Source organism: Amia ocellicauda, chromosome 10, assembly GCF_036373705.1.
Source record: "Amia ocellicauda isolate fAmiCal2 chromosome 10, fAmiCal2.hap1, whole genome shotgun sequence".
Taxonomy (NCBI): Eukaryota; Metazoa; Chordata; class Actinopteri; order Amiiformes; family Amiidae; genus Amia; species Amia ocellicauda.
In genome coordinates this window covers 13,941,101-13,960,283 of record NC_089859.1, presented here as the reverse complement: position 1 = coordinate 13,960,283, position 19,183 = coordinate 13,941,101, and the positions used below count along the sequence as shown (strand labels likewise).

Here is a 19,183-nt window from a genome sequence, read left to right as displayed (position 1 = left end):
CTTTATAGAAAAAAACATAGGGGTCTTAACATAACAAAGCTACCAGATTTCCTTTGTTCATAAACTTCCACAATAGAGTTGGCAGAGGCACCAAGTTAGCTGGCAACTGCTGCTGGGTGGCTCCTGTACATTTGCTCTAGCACAGATGCCCCTCCAAATACCCAATGAGCCTCTTATTATATTGAACAGGATGACTTCCCAAGCTTTTTGCTCCCATGAAAAACTTCAACAACCCCCCCCCACCCATTACCTCCTTGACATCTTTCCAGAGCTGTGTTTTAAGTGGCAAGAACAAAACAACAATCTTGGAATTAAGTTAGATTTTGTGGTAAGATTAGAGTCCATGTTAGGATAAGTATAGTAGTTGTTGCAGTTTATTTTTATGGGTTAGGGTAAAGATTAGGCAAAATAGGTTTTGGTTTTGTTGGTGCTTTGCCGAGGTTGTAGGTATTACTGTGCAAGTAAGCATTAGATTTGGGTTAGAGATTAAGACTGGGAATGGGCTTGGGTTAGACTTACAATTTTTTTGGCATGTTGAATGCTCCAGGGGCCTGAGCTGTATGATGATACAGACCAGCTCTCTTTTGATTTTGGCTTGTACAACCATGACTGGCAACCCTAGTCTGCAGAGAACAGGCCTGATTAGAGAAGATTCCTGTGTCTGCAAGTGGTTACCAGACTGAGGGCGCCTTCACACCCACCTTCCTTTCCACCTTTGTCTCCCTCCCAACTGGCCATTTACACCTTTGTTTTTTTTGCAGGAACCTTCACCTCTCTGTCAGGGGAACGACAGCAGCATCAAAGCAACAAAGTAATCAATCAGGGGGGAGAGTGACAGCTGCCAAGTCCCACTGTTTCACGTGCCCATTGCTCCCTGGGATCTGTTTGGTCTTCCCAGCATTCCGTGTGTGGGAGTCAGGGCCTTTCTTCTCCTTATTCAGGGCTTCAAACAGAATGATAAGGTGCTATTTTCCTAGCTGGGTCATGGCAGCTTTCAAGTTGGTGTATCTCTTAACATGAATGGAAGCACTGCTGCGAAAAATAGGAAAATCACTTTGCTTGGAAATGATTGGTTTCTGAAATACTGTTTGCTGGAAGGAACATTTTTAGTTCTGAGTTTCTGGGTTGGTTGTTCCTAATTTAACAACAATTCTTTGCTGGGTAAAAAACAAAAACATGTGTTGACTATTACATGAATTAAGAGGCTACATTCTGCCTGGCTTACAAAGTTAGTATCTTGGTTTGGACTCTCTTGTCCATCTAGTAATGTTCAGGAATGGGCTAGGGATGATCTCAGAGGTTGCCAATGCATAGAAAAGGGGGAGCTCACTAATGCAACCATTTTGAAAAGTTATGATCTGGGATTTGAATGATTTTGTTTGTGGAGATTCTAGAAAGAACATTTCATGACAGGTCTGTGTGGAGGAGAGGTGTGGGAGAGGCTGGGGGCAGAGCAGGGGTGGTATGAGGTTTCCATCGTAAGGTTACACAGATCCCTGAAAGGAAATTCTAATTACATCAGGATCTGTATAAATATTTATTCTGCACCTGTGAGAAAATTGCACATATCGTACGCCAAATGAAATCCAACAAGTCAACTAGTTATACCCGTCCAATCTGATCTCAATTGTACAACCGCGTTTTGCCTGAATGCTCAGCATTTAAGATATAAAAGAGTCAGAATATTTCTTAATGATGCGTTTACAGTATTATGTAGGAAGAAAGTCAATGTTAAACTTTCATATCATCAGATCAACCCACAGAAGACGATAATGCCTTCAAGATGGTTGGTTTTAATCTATAGTTTGCTGGGGGTTTTTGTGGCATGTGGGAAAAAAAAGTAGTTATTTAGTTTCCATTATGGGTATGACCAAATCTGAATTCTGGCTCACTTCAGTGTAATTCTCTGTGTAATTAAAAAAAAAAAAAATGTACAGTCACTTACATAGCATTAATATGTTGAGAGCAGAAAAACAAGAGAAAACATTGCCAAAGGAAGGAAAAAAACTAAAGATTTAATCTAAGGGAAACTGTTTGACTTGCAATCTCCTTCCCAAGCCCTTAAACTGACTAAACTGTAAGCAAATGGTCAGCCTGTAGGGTATAATGTTTATTCTTTAATAGACTTTTGAACTGGAATTGTGCAATACATTACATTACGTGACTTTGGTCACTGAGCTCTCTGCTTGGTGACAGGGTTTTCCATTGTCACTGCTACCTTATCGCCTGACAGGTTGAAAAAATGCTACATATTTCAAAGCAAGACATTCAGAATAAGAGCCCGATGGCAGGTTAAGATCTGCTACACCCTATAGCAGCAGTTCTCACTGTGACTTACATGCTGTCAAAATCAAAGTGCTGCCCGGTTAGATTTAATATCCATCACACAGAACTTTGCAAAACACAATATGCTTATTTTTAGGTGGAATACAAATGTGTGGACAATGGACAGTTCCAGTTACGTTACTCACAAACAGCAATTCGGCTGTGCTTCACAATCATTTTGAACATGTACATACATTTATTGCTGTACTCATTTGTATGTGTGGAGAAAATAGGGAACATTTTATAGATTATGATGTGCCCTGATGCCAGTAAATAAAACACATCAATTAATACATATATAGCAATATTTTAAAAGCAGTAACTATTTCAAGCTGTATTTCCATGATCTTTAAAATGCTCAGATCTGGATTTGCATACAATCCAGGTGTTTCCAGCAGACAGCTTCACAGTGGTTACAGCTGTACCAATACATGGCAGTACACAGCGAGCTGTTGCTAGGGCTACCATTTATTAATATCTATCTATTACTTTGAGCTTCGATCTCATCAGAGAGAATGCAGGGTGAATAAGGAAAAAATGAGCCTAAATACAAAGAGATCTGTTGATATGTTACACACCGTGTGGATAAACTTGACAGATTTGACCATTCTTTTATTGGGATAAAGTGCTTCACCAGCAGAATAACATGCATCCTCTTTACTGGTTTCATTTTTATATATACATTTATATATGTGTGTGTGTGAGTGTGTGTGTGTGATTCTTGCGTGGTTAGTCAAAGCATGGACTGGTTGCTAGTGAAATCTCACAGTAGGTCTTGTGTAAATGATTGCTATCTTATACTCCCCCCTGCTGTTCATGTATAAACACATACACTCACCTAAAGGATTATTAGGAACACCTGTTCAATTTCTCATTAATGCAATTATCTAACCAACCAATCACATGGCAGTTGCTTCAATGCATTTAGGGGTGTGGTCCTGGTCAAGACAATCTCCTGAACTCCAAACTGAATGTCTGAATGGGAAAGAAAGGTGATTTAAGCAATTTTGAGCGTGGCATGGTTGTTGGTGCCAGACGGGCCGGTCTGAGTATTTCACAATCTGCTCAGTTACTGGGATTTTCACGCACAACCATTTCTAGGGTTTACAAAGAATGGTGTGAAAAGGGAAAAACATCCAGTATGCGGCAGTCCTGTGGGCGAAAATGCCTTGTTGATGCTAGAGGTCAGAGGAGAATGGGCCGACTGATTCAAGCTGATAGAAGAGCAACTTTGACTGAAATAACCACTCGTTACAACCGAGGTATGCAGCAAAGCATTTGTGAAGCCACAACACGTACAACCTTGAGGTGGATGGGCTACAACAGCAGAAGACCCCACCAGGTACCACTCATCTCCACTACAAATAGGAAAAAGAGGCTACAATTTGCACAAGCTCACCAAAATTGGACAGTTGAAGACTGGAAAAATGTTGCCTGGTCTGATGAGTCTCGATTTCTGTTGAGACATTCAGATGGTAGAGTCAGAATTTGGCGTAAACAGAATGAGAACATGGATCCATCATGCCTTGTTACCACTGTGCAGGCTGGTGGTGGTGGTGTAATGGTGTGGGGGATGTTTTCTTGGCACACTTTAGGCCCCTTAGTGCCAATTGGGCATCGTTTAAATGCCACGGCCTACCTGAGCATTGTTTCTGACCATGTCCATCCCTTTATGACCACCATGTACCCATCCTCTGATGGCTACTTCCAGCAGGATAATGCACCATGTCACAAAGGTCGAATAATTTCAAATTGGTTTCTTGAACATGACAATGAGTTCACTGTACTAAACTGGCCCCCACAGTCACCAGATCTCAACCCAATAGAGCATCTTTGGGATGTGGTGGAACGGGAGCTTCGTGCCCTGGATGTGCATCCCATAAATCTCCATCAACTGCAAGATGCTATCCTATCAATATGGGCCAACATTTCTAAAGAATGCTTTCAGCACCTTGTTGAATCAATGCCACGTAGAATTAAGGCAGTTCTGAAGGCGAAAGGGGGTCAAACACAGTATTAGTATGGTGTTCCTAATAATCCTTTAGGTGAGTGTACACCCTAAATGTAATTCATTGCGTCCTGATATATTTATACCTGTTGAACCCATTGAGCTTTGTTTAATAAATGTATTTATTTGTACACCATGAACACTGATAAAGTTTACCCAGCATCTTCCATCTGGTTGTATTCTTTAGTTCTGAAAGCTGTTCAACCAAGTATGTTTATAATGAATGTAGCTGAAATTTTGTTAACAATGGTGGAGTTTAGTTTAGTGAAGTTTGGACTGACAACCTCGGCAGAATCAGGGAGAGGGTCATTTTATCTTTCACTCAAGCTTATTGTCTCAAATAAGGTCAAAACACACATGTAAACTCCACCAAAGAGAAATGTATAAATGTTTTAATAAATAAAGTTTAATATTGATATTTCACCAATCATTAATAATAATACTTTCTATTAAATAATCAAAGTCATACAAGAGCACAACCTTAGATAAAGAGAGAATGCACCAGATGCTATACAAATGTGAAATGAAAATGAAAAGTTATAAAGGTGCCTTCCAGAATATCAGGAAGCTTAAGAAAAATATTCATTAGAAAGCCAAAACTGTTATGTGGGACAAATACGCCCCCTTCTGGTAATGTAGAGACGTGCAGAATGACGTGGTTTTAAACTCGGGAGTGAGATTTGTGTGTTCAGAGAGGACAGGGTCAATGCCACTTACCGAGTAAAGGACGCACGCACATTTCACTGAAACACAATCGTGCATATCCTTAAATTACCGCGTTAAAAAAGTGCAAGATAACTGTGCAGTTCTTTGTGGGTTTTAAGGTACAATCAGTTGCTGATGCACGTTTCAGTGTTGGCAATGGGAAAGCTGTTTTCTCCATCGTTCCTATTATCAATATGCTCTCTATTGTTGTGCACTGTACATCGTGTTATAATCCTAACTTTATAAAACATTTGTATTCACGGCTTGCTAGCTCCATCAGTAATAAAACACAGTATTCAACAACTAGCTGCAAAGGCACAAAGCCCCGTGTTACACGCTTTCATCTGAACACGTTGTCACATGACAGCCACGGCGTCGGTGACGTAGCAGCAAAAACAGCGCGGGAACTGTGCATAGAGCTCTACATGCTAATTGACTCCTTTCCAATTAAACTAAAAACCATCATCATCAGGGTCATCTTTGACTCATGCATATTGTCTCGAGTAAGGTCAAAACACAGATGTAAATTCCACCAATATGTTACTGCTATATCATTTACATAGACTTGAATCCATTCCAGCTGCAATTGTGTGTGTATTGCTTGCTTTGTAATATAGTTTTGATGAAGATCTAAGAAGAATACTATTCACTATTACTTTTTTTTTTGGGTACATTGTTGTTTTAAAAACATAGCCTACTCTGCAAAAGTGCTCAGGGCAATTTTAAGCATATCTTAATCCTGATGTGTGGACTATGTGCTCAGAGAGTTTAAAGTGCACAGCAATATAAATCTTTATTACTTGATGGTGCTGTAAAGTATTTTATTCTCCAAAGTTTGCCATTTAATAATGATTTCAACCTGAAAACACATCTTTGCGGCCTTCAAAGTGAAATAATAACTTTTAAATTTCTGTTTTACGGTGTAAGAGGATTATTTTCTGTCAAGCGCTCCTACAGGACTTTTCTTTTTATTACAGAAGTTCATTTTAGGGTAATATTTGTACAGGAAATGCTTAATGATTGCCTGAGTAGCTTACACCACATACAGGAAAGGGAGTCTCTTGTCATTCTGAGAAATAGAAGTGCTTTAAGGCGACCTTAAGACTGGGCCGATGGAAACAACAACCGAGTCTTACTGCTGGAACTTATAAAAAAAAGCTGTTTGCTAAAGTTCCTCCCCTTCAGCTATGCACATGATGACTGTAGAGAAGGGATTTATATTTGTAGATAGTGCGTAGCGTAAGAGATGTGCCAAGTACTATTTCAGCTATAAATCTAGTGACTACCCTGCATTCTACCCTTTTGGGTTTAGCTGTTCGGAGACGTCTGAAAATGGCAATGGCCCGATACTGTTGGAATCTCCTGTTTGCTTTTTTCCTCGAAGGTATAGTTGCATTCTAGATTAATTTGCATTTTTTGAAATATTTTATATCTGTGTTGTTGTTTGTTTGCAATATGCATGCATAAACCCTGCCTCTGCTACATTTGTGTTTTCTTCTTGACAATACAAGTTTGAGAACATTGAATTTAGTTTACTTTAAATGGATCCAATACTTCCAAACATAATGTTGTTAACATGATTCAAGGGTAAGGTATTGTTTATTTGACACTAAAAAAACATCTCTTCTGGGACTTTACTAGAAAGTCATTTCTGCATTGCTTCTCAGTGCAATAGATAATTTCAGTATCCAGAAATGTTCACAATCGATCGCAAATATATTTTACACACTGCAAAGGTTACAGTGTCTTTTGCAGATGACTGTCGGGTAAAGTAACTGTATTTTGCATGCAAAATGTATGCTTATTGTAGATTGTATTTTGTATCGATTGTATTTTACTGCACTTTGTAATGTTTGGAAGATTTTCTTGTGAAAACTAAGTAGGGTGAGGGCATTGGCTGATTCTTAAATAATACTAATAATAAAGGTGGACTGTAATAAAATAACAATATGGTAACAGAATGTCCTGTTGCAAATGAAAGCATTTCTCTTTATCTGAACTGTTTTACCGTTCTCCTTTTTTCTGTTTACTATTGCAGGAAGGCTGTGTCCTGGCACTGGGTTTGTTCTCCCAGATGTTCGAGACAGCAGCGTGAGGAACTGCTCAGCAACTCCTCCGGTACGAGAAATTTAAGAGTGTATTCCATAACTTGTCTTCCTTGTCATTACAACAACTACAGAAGCCAAACTGTATCGGTTAGACATGTATGACTCTTTTAAGGATTCCCTCGGGGAGCTCCATCAGAACAAACCTGTTTTTTTATGTTTTGTTTGCCTTTATCAGCCCCGCAAGTCTGAAATTAAAATTATTATTTGTGTATTCATTGTTTGACCTTCAGGTTAATTTGGATATGTGAGCTTCTGTTATTTATTCAAATAAGCAGTCTGAATGAAGTACATTTTGTGGGTCAAACTCCACCTTCAGTAAAATAGTCATCTTTTGCCCTAAGCTGATAATAGGAAGCACATCTTTAGGTGTGATAAAATGATTACAATCTAGATACCAGTTCACAAGGATCCATGTTGTAGCTGACATTTGAGCCGCCATGATGGACCAAACAACATTGAAGCAGACACAAATACCTCATATAAAACATTTGATTTGATCCAATACATTTGGAGTCAGTGTAATATGTTCGATGAGTTGAACCTGCCTGATCAGTCTATTATCTTGCAGTATCTCCCTGCCACTGCAGTCAACACCTCCCTGAGACTGCAGGCCCTGAGGCAGACAATGCAGCCACTTAACATCAGCGCCTACATCCTTCTGTCCACGGACGCTCACCTGGTACAGAACCACATATCCCTCTCATGTTCTACAGTGCTGTTCAGGGGAGACCCAGGGGACACTGTTTCAGCTTTGTGTAAATACTTCACATTATTCAGTATAGCAACACCAGTACTTTGACAAAAACAAACATTACCAGAGTGGCATTGGGAAATATCTCAATTTGATTTCCCATACATCATTGTTTTTCTAGCTCTTCATATTTCTCCAGTCCACATCTGTTTTTATTTATTGTCGTAGAAGGGGATCCTGTCATTGCAGCTCTCTTCAAATATTTCACATAGAAACACAAATAGGCCTGTGTTGATTTTGCTCTCCCTGTTGCAGAGTGAATATATAGCTCCCAGAGACAACAGGATTGCCTGGATTACGGGCTTCACTGGCTCTGCAGGTACTGTACAGGCAAACCACAAAGTGTTCGACCAGCCCCAATCCACAATGGCTTACATTACCACTGACTCACTTTTAAACCGCTCCTTTTAAATCTCATGGGAACCCAATGAGTTTTACAAGTAGGAAGAGTCTCATTTCACCCTCCACTCAAATGTAGCAACCTGTGTGATTATCTGGGGCAACCATTTCATACCTGTTCACTATACTGATTATAAAGAGAGGTGAGAGATGATTTAGGGATGACTTAGGGATTTAGAAAGCTAGGAAACCAGGATAAAAGCCCCTACTTTTATGAATACTACCAAGTGCATAAGCATTTAGGCTCCTGGTTTTACATATTAACTGAAAGACAGCACATTCACATTTTTCTATCTGCCAAATGCAATATTACTGGCTCAAGAAGTGCCATTCAGTGGACCTTCAGCATCATTTCCCACAGTAACCTGAATTTGCTTAACAGTCTCCCATGTACCCTGCCTTGCTTTTGAGACCATGGCGAGATAGGTCTTCTAGCGTGTACATCTGCATGTAGTGCGGATATATTTATCCTGTACTATACTATTTCTCTAGGCACAGTCGTGGTGACCGAAACGAAGGCTGTTCTATGGACGGACAGTCGTTACTGGATCCAGGCTGAGCGTCAAATGGACTGTAACTGGGAGCTAGAAAAGGACTGTGAGTATATTTGGAAATACCTAGACCACAGACACACACACACGCAACTTCTCACTACCACTGGCTGGCAAGACCTTGACAAGCATCATGGATTAAACCCATTCTCATTGTCCAAATGCACCTTCTCTCACGATCAAACAGAGAATCACCCTCAAATATGAAGTTAGCTTGCCAAGGTCTCTGCTGGGCATAGTCTGAAAATCTTATAACGTACAATACCAGTGCTGTGGCAGAGAGCACCCAGATTAATGATGTTTCATTTTTTATTGATGTTATGAAATGTTAAAATTCAAATAACTATATATTGTTAAAGTGCACAAAACAAACAGCCAGTGAGCAGCAATGACAAGAGAAAGCTTTTTCCTTCCTCATTTTATCATGCCCCCCCTCACTGGCACCATAGAGGGTTTACATCTTTTTAAATCTGATTCATTGATCAGACCGGAGAGGGAGCAGTCAATGAAAAAGTGCAAATTGAAATTGTAAGTATAATTAAAATTTCAAAGTGAAAAAGTAGTGGGCTGAGACCACTCCATACACACACAGAATTCTGAATGCGGTACTGACACCAAAGATTCACCGTCCTGAGTGTGAATGTCGGACAGCTCCATTGATCCCTTGTCTTGAGGTTGATTCTCCTTTCTCTCTGTATTTCAGCCTATGTCAGCAGCACTGCAGAATGGCTGATTCGGGAGGTCCCGGAGGGAAAAGAGATTGGCTTTGATCCATTTCTCTTCTCCATAGGTAAAGAGGAGTACTGATTGAGAAAGTCTAACCATCATCCGTATAGCACAGCAGGGATAGGTTTATTTGAAACCACGTAAAAAAACAAGTGGCTTTAAGGAATCCATCTCTCAATCCACCCACCTTTCAGAATACCACAATGTGTTACTTCATTGTTTTTTCTATATACCTGAGGCTTAAGTAATTAATGCAGAGGTGGAGTGAAAACCAGAGAATCTTTATGTACTGATTGTGCCCATCCCTGCAGATCAGAGTATTAAACCCTTATTTGTACCACTTATAACTAAGAAGACATTTTTACAAGTGCTTAAACAAAAGCAAAATCATCTCTGCGAGCGGTCCCATGTACCATTCTGTCCTTTATGTTTATAAAACCTAACTTCCCCCAAATTACATAAATAAGTAAATACCTTTTTGTTTAATTTATGCTGCTGTTTCACTTTTGTGTTTTATTATTAATAATCTTTCTGCTTGTATTGTGAGAGACACAAGTGACATTTAAACTCAAAAGAGGCCATTGTTTGAAATAGATGAAGCTTTTTTAACTTTTAGCCATGAGGAAGTATGGCAGAGGGAGGACCTCAGTGTAACATTAAAGTCCATACCTGACAGCTTATGCAGACGCCTGTCATGTACTGCACATTTGGGAAAGGACGGCAACTGATCATCCTAAGGAAAGATACAAGGGAAGGATTTTTAAAGGCATGGGGCATTACCAGGTTCATTCTTTCACATAAAGACAAACCCTATGAAAGAAGGACAGTATAGAGAATGGAGAGTAACTATAGCTGACTGTTACTGGCATTTTCCAGGGAGCATTATTCTCCTCTTCCCCCTTCATCTCCTCCTTGTCCTCCTCCTCCCTTCTTTTTCTTATCTCCAACCACTCTGTAACCTTGCTGCCCATTAGACACATGGGAAGCCTACCACGTCAACCTGAATCCAGCCAATCGGATTTTGAAGTCCATTCCTGAGAACCTGGTCGACAAGGTGTGGACAGACCGCCCACCTCCCCCTACACAGCCAATCACACGGCTGCCTGACAGGGTTATAGGTGTGTCTTCTTTCACTCTCTGTCCCTTATATGAAAAGGATTATAATAGCTTTAATCAAGAAAAGAAATGAGCAAATGTCATCATTGCACAGCAATACAATGTCCGTTTCACTTGTATTGGTAGTTATCACGGCAGGTAATACCCGTATGGGGTGAGTGACAGTGGGGAAAGAGTGGGATGGCTGGCTGCTCAAATATCATGTAATTGCAGTCATTGATTTCCCTGTTGGGGCTTATATCTTGCTGATAAGAATCAGAGCAGATGTAGGAACAGCCAGAAACCATGGAGATAATCATGATTGTGAGTCGGAGGTTTTAGTTTTTTCCTTTTCATTTATATATAGGTTTTTGTAGCCTGTTCTTAGCCTTCTGTTGTTTCTGATGCTTTCCTCTGTTCTATGCCAGGGAGGACATGGCAGATGAAAGTCACCCAGATCCGCGAGCAAATGAGAGACAACCCCTACAAGCCCACCGCAGTCCTGCTCTCTGCCCTGGATGAGACTGCCTGTAAGGTCGCTCCCTCACATCTTCACACCTGTCAATCAAGCCGTTTCTCTATGATCACTATGCATATGTGTCGGACACCTGCTGTCAGTGTGTAAGAAAAAGTGTGATCTTTTGCATTTCAGGGCTGTTTAATCTGCGAGGGAATGACATCCCCTACAACCCGTTCTTCTACTCTTACACTTTGCTGTCAAAGGACCGCATCTGGTGAGAAACCAATAGATATGTATGTTTTTATTAACCTTAATTCGCTGGGGATCTGACCCAAGGTATCCCTCAGGACTCGCACAACTCGTCACATGATTGTGTCCTAACTAGCTGTACAAAAGTAGCTAGTTGTTGTCTAACGTGAACATAATTTCAATGAAGATTGCAATTTTCAATATCTACCCCTTTTATTGTAACAGATCCATATACTAAAAGTTTTTTCTGCTGACTCTTGCTGCATATAAAACTAAAACTATCAAGATAAATCTGAAGCTGTAAGGCTTCATTTTTCCCAAGCTACACTTTGTATATGAAACAGGTTATTTTAAAACCCCAAAAATAAAACCTCAATGAATTACTGCATCGTTCCCTGTCCTATCCAGGCTGTTTGTCCATGAAGGGCGAATTACCAATGAAATAAAGGATTATTTGAATAGTACTGACTGTCAGACTGAAGACTGTGTTCAGATAGAACCCTATGACAGTGTTCGGCAACATGTTCAACAGTATTTGAATGGAACTGATGTGAGAGTGTGGATTGGAACAGAATATACCACCTATGCACTATATGAGCTAATTACCCCTCAGGTAAGTTATCAAAATCTACTGTCTGCTGCATATTACATTCTTATTCTTATTATTATAAGTAGTAGTGGAAGCAATATATATATTTTTTGTATTGTTGTTTAGTGTAAACATGATTAACTTGCTTCCGCTTGTGTGGCTGGATGAAAACTCTTGTAGTGCAGATCTTTCTTTTTCCCCTTACAGAACAAATTGCTGGAGAGTGCATACTCCCCAGTTCTCATCACTAAAGCCATGAAAGACCTCACGGAGCAGAAGGTTTTACAGGATGCCCACGTACGTGAACAAGGCAAAGCGAATGGAAATATTTACAGGGTGTTGATCAAGAATTAACAAAACTTTTATAAATAAACCATTACCCTTAACAGTATGGCATGCCGCTTTTATTTAAATACATATTTTAGTTATTATCTTGGCAAATAATCTTTTGTTTTGTTCTGTTGTTGCTGACTCGTTGCAGTAGCATGCTGTGGTTCTTGGCAGTGAAGTTGTAACCCACATCTAGAGTATATGGTCCACATGCAGTCCAATAAACCGGAAACAAAAATGTATACGTCTGCTCTGCAGGTGAGGGACGCAATTGCAGTCATTCAGCTCCTGATGTGGCTGGAGACTAACGTGCCAAAGGGAGGGGTAACTGAGCTGTCCGCGGCGCGCTATGTGGAAGAAAAGCGCAGGTGAGAATCACATCAGCTACAGCCTGCCCTTCTCTGCTGCAGCCACCACAGCCCCGCGCCTCTACTGTAGGTAAACGGAAGAGCTGCAGTGAATGACTGCCAATAAATAATTTATAATAATGGGCAACATAAGTGGAGGGAGAAAAATATATACTGCCTGTCCCTAATTTCTAATGGATCATTGTGTTGCAGTACTCGTACCCCCACATCATTATATGCTGTTGAAATATTACATTCAGCACAATAATGTGTGCAGCCTGTGAGTAGCCTTTAGTTGGGTATATATCTCTTGGATTCCTGAAACCTTGGCGATGCTGGTCTTTTAGAATGACCTGTGGACTACCTTGTGATGGGCACTTTATTCTTCAAACATATTTTCCAGTAAGCAGAAAGACTCTAAAGGACCAAGCTTTGAAACCATTTCCGCCAGTGGACCGAACGCTGCTCTGGCTCATTACAGGTACGGCACCTTCCTCCTCTCCACAGGCACCAGAAACCCCTGGCAGGACGAAATCAATTTCAGTTTTGCAAAGACCTTTTTCGTTTGAGTTATTGTGAAGATTTGCCTTGATTGTATCTGGCAGCCCAGGCAATGAAACCAACAGGAAGCTCACTGTTACCGAGATGTATCTGGTGGACTCTGGAGGCCAGTATTTGTAAGTACTGAACCATATTTATTATCCCTTCCTGCCTTAGAGAAAACATTTTTAAACAATGCATCCATTGAATGTGATCCAGCTAATAGGAGACATTTAACTCACAAATTTAAGCACATGGTTTTCTCCACACATCCTTCTTAGTTCTGTTTTCCATTTGTGTATTCTGAGCTCATTGAGTAATTGTCTTAACAAAAACCATATTTGAACTGTTTGGCTCCCCTCATCATTACTGCAAGCCTGCTGTACACTGACACATCGGTTTTAACCACTAACTGTTTATTTGTCTTGGAAAAGCAACTCACTGTTTGGCATCATTAGTCTTCATTGTGTTCATATCCTTATTTCTTTGCGTTTCCTCTGTTTAACTATTTATTTACAGGGATGGGACCACCGATATCACGCGCACAGTGCACTGGGGCACGCCCACTGACTTCCAAAAGGTAAAGTTCGGGAGGACAGAATGATGGCATTGTAATTGTCCATTGTTCTTGTGGTACACAACTCTGCTCCTTAGCCACCTTGTTCAAGGAGTCTGAGTGGAGCATTGTCTTTTTCTGCTTCACAGGAGGCATTCACTCGAGTATTGATGGGAAATATCGATCTGTCAAGTCTGGTCTTTCCTTCTGGAACTAGAGGTAGTTTTTATAGACTACATGACCCTTAACCAGACTTCTCTTTATCACAAGATGCAATTGTTACCTAATGTGTTGAGCCACTTTGATAACCAGGTGTTCATATGTCCACCAGAGGGCACTCTTCACCCTTTGTACCAAATTGCAGGTAGCTTGAAAAGATCAGGAAGTCAATTAGCTGGAATGAGAGTGACAATATAAAAGTTATTTTTGCTTAATTGACTCCCTGGCTTAATGTAAAAAGATCAGACTGAAGTACTGCAAATCTGCAACCGCCTGTTTGCTTTATGGCAGTTATACTCCCTTGCTACAATCAATTCCATTTACTGTTGTCCCATTTTACTGTACATGTGTAATTTATTCCTTTGCAATTAATTTATTACACTTCATCTAGACTGTGTCCTGGCACTGTGTAAACACAGCTGTGCACAATTTAACTTCTATTACTGTAGATTACATTATACATTACAATACCACCAAACTATAAGTCTTGTAAAACCCATTGGTGTGAGATAAAGTATTATTATTAATAATAATAATAATAATAATAATAATAATAATAATAATAATAATAATAATAATAATAATAATGCAGCAACTCTCTGCGTCTCCAGGTATAAACATTGAGATCCTTGCACGCCGGCCGCTATGGAAAGCTGGTCTGAATTACGGCCATGGAACAGGCCATGGTGTGGGGAACTACTTTGGCGTCCATGAATGTAAGATGGCTTCATCAGGAGCTGAGATCTCATCGTGTGACATAACTTACCATTGACTATAATTCAGTATAATACATATTGATAATAACTAACAATAATAATAATAATACATGTCTTCGTTTCTGTCCTGGTTTCTTTCTGAAGGGCCTGTTGGGTTTCAGTCTAACAACATTGCATTCAGACTGGGCATGTTCACCTCTATAGGTAAGCTGCTGGACTCTTTGTTAAAATCGGTAGAATGAATGTGATTTCTGGTATATAAATCAGAAGTCCCTGTAACATTCAACAAGGATTAAGCCTCTTAAACCACTGACAGTGATAAGAGGCATTCTCATGAAAGACGATATCTTTCTGTATATTGTTCGATATTAGTAGAAGTGCTGCAAAAATCACAAATCGCAATTTGGAAACAGGCTTTTATTTATCAATGTGCTGTTTTTTTGTTTTTGTTTTTTAGAACCAGGTTATTATCAGCCCGGTGAGTTTGGGATTAGAATTGAAGATGTTGTTTTGGTAGTGGAAACTAAAACAAAGGTAAGACATGAAGATGGATGACTGTTTTTAATTAAAAAAAAACATTTGCCTTTTAATTGTAGGTCATGATTCTGGGAAAATAAAAGAAAACTATATTCCTAATCGAAGTAGAAATAGTGACAAGAAAAAAACAGCCACACACAGACAACTGGGCAGTATAAAATATAACTATATGAATACACACACATTAGCAATGTTTTATTTTGTAAAACCATTCCTAAACTATTGAAACAGATGCTTAACATGAATAAACTGTTAGTATTGATAGCTAGTGTTTGGTGTAGATTACTGATGTCTTAAATCAATTGCAAAGGTTTTCTATTGCCTTTGGGACAAAGAGAACAAGATGGGGGAGAGACTCGGGAATTCTGTCACAGTAGGTTGTGATGATTGTTCGTTACACTTCGCTGCACTTTAAGGACAACATTGAAGTGCTCTGTAAGAAATCATCTACAGAGTAAAATGTCTGAATTTGAATTCCACCTTGCCTTTGGTGCATCATTTGTTTAAAAATTGGTTTGACACTGTTGTGATTTTAAATGCTTCTAAGATGCCCACTGTATCACCGCACAATGCATGTACCTCACTCTTGTGTGTGTTTGCATCAGAATCACCTGACCTTTGAGACGGTGTCATTGGTGCCATATAACAGGAAGTTGATTGACACATCTATCTTGACTAGAGAACAGGTAAGAGCACCAAATCGGGAGTCTACTCACTTCAAGTGGTAGATACAGGAATTCATGAAACAAAAAGAAAAGAAACCTCAATAAGCACTTTCTCAAGAATTGCCTATGGTTGTATTTTACACTAGATAATATAGATTTCCCTTCCAAAACCCCCTTGTATCAAAACTTGTGGTGACTGTCTTCAGATTCACACTGATTTTTCATTTCCGAGCCACAACGGGGACTTTCGTGACAGGCGGATATAATAAGCATATAAGAATATATACAATACATACTCAGATTTTATGCACAGCTGGGACTGAAATCTTACAATAACTGCTTGTAAAGTGACATTTTCCAGTCATCACATTCTGCTTAAGAATCTCGGCACACCTTATGTAGCACAATGGCAGCTCCTGTAATGCGACAGATCTGATTTAACACCAGGAGGTGGTTACTGGCAGCTGCGGCAAATGCAGACGTCACCAGAGCTCTTATTTCACGGAGCACAGCTCTGAGGCCAAATCCACCCTCTCTCAAGATGCTGCTCCAATGCTGCTCCAAGTACCGCGTCAATTAAGCGCTTTATGTAATGCGTTTGTGCAACACCTACAACCTGACTTGCAACTGAGGTGTGAGGAAGCCGTGATCTTTAATACCCACTCTGAGTCACCTCGAAAAGGGAAAACAGGAGAAAATGTATTTGGGGTCCGTCCCCCCTTCCGAATGCATCCTGTGGGCTCCTGGTGCAGATAACAGGAAGTTGGCCTTCTGTGTTCCAGATGGAGTGGCTGGATAGGTACTACGAGAAGATCCGCACTGTGGTGGGGCCAGAGCTGGAGCGGCAGGGCCTGCAGCAGGAAAGAAACTGGCTGATGAAACAGACAGAGCCTTTCCTGTCCAGCGGCCTGGCTGTCACGCTCTCCACTCTAACCCTGGCCACGACCACCCTGTTTAGCATCTCCTTCCAGCACCTTCTGTGATGACACTCCATTTGGGCGGCTTTGGAACGGCCCATAACGTTCTTGTGTGGAGATTTCATGTAGCCTGTTCATTTACAGGCGTGTGGATTGTTTGTGAACACTTACCCCCTTTCAAAGTATCCATAATATCTTTAAGATTGCGCCCTAAAAACAATCCCAGAATATTAATTCCGGGTATGTGATTGCAGCTAAATTATTTTTGAAAAGTACAATTCCTTTTCACTTGCTTTTCTCATCCCAATCAAAGATGCAATTGTATGTATTTATATCAGTAATTAAAGGTTGTCTTGACCATGTAGTGTTTTGAAAAACAGTTTTTTGACACATCAGTACTCTTTGGAATAAACTGTCCCTTATCTGCATTGGGAGGATGTATACTGGGGATTTGATCTGGTGGTTGTGAATCATGTCCATTATTCATATTGTATAGACTGGCTCATTCTCTCCTCACATGGTTTTCCCCTGTGTTTGTGGACCCATAATATAGAGCATCTTATTTTCTTTTATTACGTCAAATCTCTGTATTACACCATGTTGGGTCTTCATCCGAAATTGTAAAACCGTTCTGCTTTCTGTGTGAAGAATCTGACTAAACCCTCAACAGAAACAAAGAGCGCGGAAGCAGTTCTGCTTTTATATTAATATCTATGGTTGTCATGGTTCCTATCATAAAAGTGAAGCATAGTCTGCATATAGGAAAAATTATGATGCCATTCAGAGGAAATGAAATATCACAGCACATCTCAACCTCTTTTTAACAATCCATGAATCGATCCATGCTTTTTGCGAGTGTTGGTGTCAATGTTTAGATTTTTTTAAATAACTTTATTATAAATATCATACTGTGATATATTTTCATAAGTCTATCTTACTCTTTCCAGATCTTAGGATATGTTGACTAGGATATTTTAAAGATCTCAAAAGTGGCTTTTAATGAATGTTTATTTTAAAGCGTTTTTCTTACTTCCTAGTTTGTCATTATTAATATACTTTCCTTTTTAGCCATAAAAAGACATGCAGAAAAAATAAATCATGATTAAATTATTCCTTTTGAGGACCAATAGATGTTTTAAATAAGTCTGAAAATCCACTTGTAATGTTATATAAAAAAAATGTTAAATTCAGACTGAGTGAGAATGTAGAGTTTTGGAGGTTGTTGCTGTATTGTGTCCCAGAAATACCTCTCAAATACATGGGGTAAGTGCACTACATATGTGCAAAAAACTGTGTAGTTTCCAATCAAGTACAACTAATTAAAAGAGTAAGACAAGATGCAGTATATTTCTTGGTTTTCAACAGGCAGCTTTAGCCGGGTCTGTGTGTCACACCTCATTGAACAAAGCTAATTTTCCTGTCTACTGTGTACGTCAAGCATCTTTTGATTTATTCAACTATAGGTATTTTTAAGCAACAGGATATCCCGTCGGGAGCAGTCACTTGAAACCTGCCTACAGGTGCAGAGCTCAGACTGAAAGATGCACCAGAAAAGGCACAAGTCCTTTTCTTCTTTTTAATTTCAATTTAATTGAATTACACAAAAGTGTCAAATTCTATGGAAGGTTCAGAGTTCACCACCCACACCCTCACATACACACATGGACACACATTACATTATTTGGAACCTGATTAGAAAAACACTGATCTATATCATGCAACTCCTGAGGTTTCCTCACTTTTTAGGTTTATCCTGGTCTCTATATCCATTGAATGTCCAGTCAGCCACTGTCTTACTATTAAAAAATGACAACACGTGTACCTTTTAGCCCATTTATTATTTGATCAATGACCATTCTATCCTTCTTTTTTTTTTAAATATACCTACTATGATTATATTTCAGTGTTATCAAAATTAGCAGGGAACACCAAAAAGCAAAACATTGTCTGTCAGAAAGTGTCTGTGCCTCTAAATTAAATGCACAGCACAACTATTGGGTAACAAGTAATCTTTTAATTATGGCAGTGACTAGCAACAAAAGGCAAAGGTAAATGTACCACACCTACCCAGTTTACCAGGCATATAATAATATATGATGGCAAGATAAGGCCACCTGTGGTAAAGATTGTGCTGCCGTTGTCATCACAAAAGTGATGAGGGAAGTGGAATATCAACAGTGGGTGACTGACATTTTGAAGTCACTTGTGTGTTAGATAATCTGCTCTAGGGTTTCAGTGTGTTAGAAGATCATTATGATATTAGTAAAGGCAAGTGATTGTTTGGGATGAAGTAAGTTGTTCAGAGTGTAGGTTGGCTGGTTGAAACTTGTGTTGGGTTAGCCGGCCCTCTGACACTTAGCTGCTGCTGAAGGAGTGTGATCCTGTATTAA

At 39.6% G+C, this 19,183-nt stretch overlaps 1 protein-coding gene across 1 annotated transcript; it reads left to right on the top strand.

Moving 5' to 3' along the window:
• The first annotated feature begins 5,934 nt into the window (after nucleotides 1–5,934).
• Nucleotides 5,935–17,254, top strand: xpnpep2 (X-prolyl aminopeptidase (aminopeptidase P) 2, membrane-bound). The gene is made up of 21 exons (XM_066715065.1): nucleotides 5,935–6,422; nucleotides 7,077–7,156; nucleotides 7,715–7,825; nucleotides 8,153–8,216; nucleotides 8,789–8,893; nucleotides 9,551–9,637; nucleotides 10,548–10,691; nucleotides 11,097–11,198; nucleotides 11,321–11,402; nucleotides 11,786–11,990; nucleotides 12,174–12,263; nucleotides 12,555–12,664; nucleotides 13,047–13,124; nucleotides 13,249–13,320; nucleotides 13,703–13,763; nucleotides 13,889–13,958; nucleotides 14,570–14,674; nucleotides 14,819–14,878; nucleotides 15,132–15,208; nucleotides 15,817–15,897; nucleotides 16,659–17,254. The coding sequence occupies exons 1-21, from the start codon at nucleotides 6,371–6,373 to the stop codon at nucleotides 16,857–16,859; spliced, it is 2,037 nt and encodes a 678-aa protein (XP_066571162.1). The 5' UTR covers nucleotides 5,935–6,370; the 3' UTR covers nucleotides 16,860–17,254.
• The last annotated feature ends 1,929 nt before the right edge of the window (nucleotides 17,255–19,183 follow it).

What these genes read in the sequence shown, in the direction of transcription:
- xpnpep2 (XM_066715065.1), top strand. Translation starts at nt 6,371, where the DNA reads ATGGCAATGGCCCGATACTGTTGGAATCTCCTGTTTGCTTTTTTCCTC. An exon ending in CTTTCCTTCTGGAACTAGAG is followed by an intron (nt 13,959 to 14,569) that starts GTAGTTTTTATA and finishes CTGCGTCTCCAG; the next exon opens with GTATAAACATTGAGATCCTT. An exon ending in GGGCATGTTCACCTCTATAG is followed by an intron (nt 14,879 to 15,131) that starts GTAAGCTGCTGG and finishes TTTGTTTTTTAG; the next exon opens with AACCAGGTTATTATCAGCCC.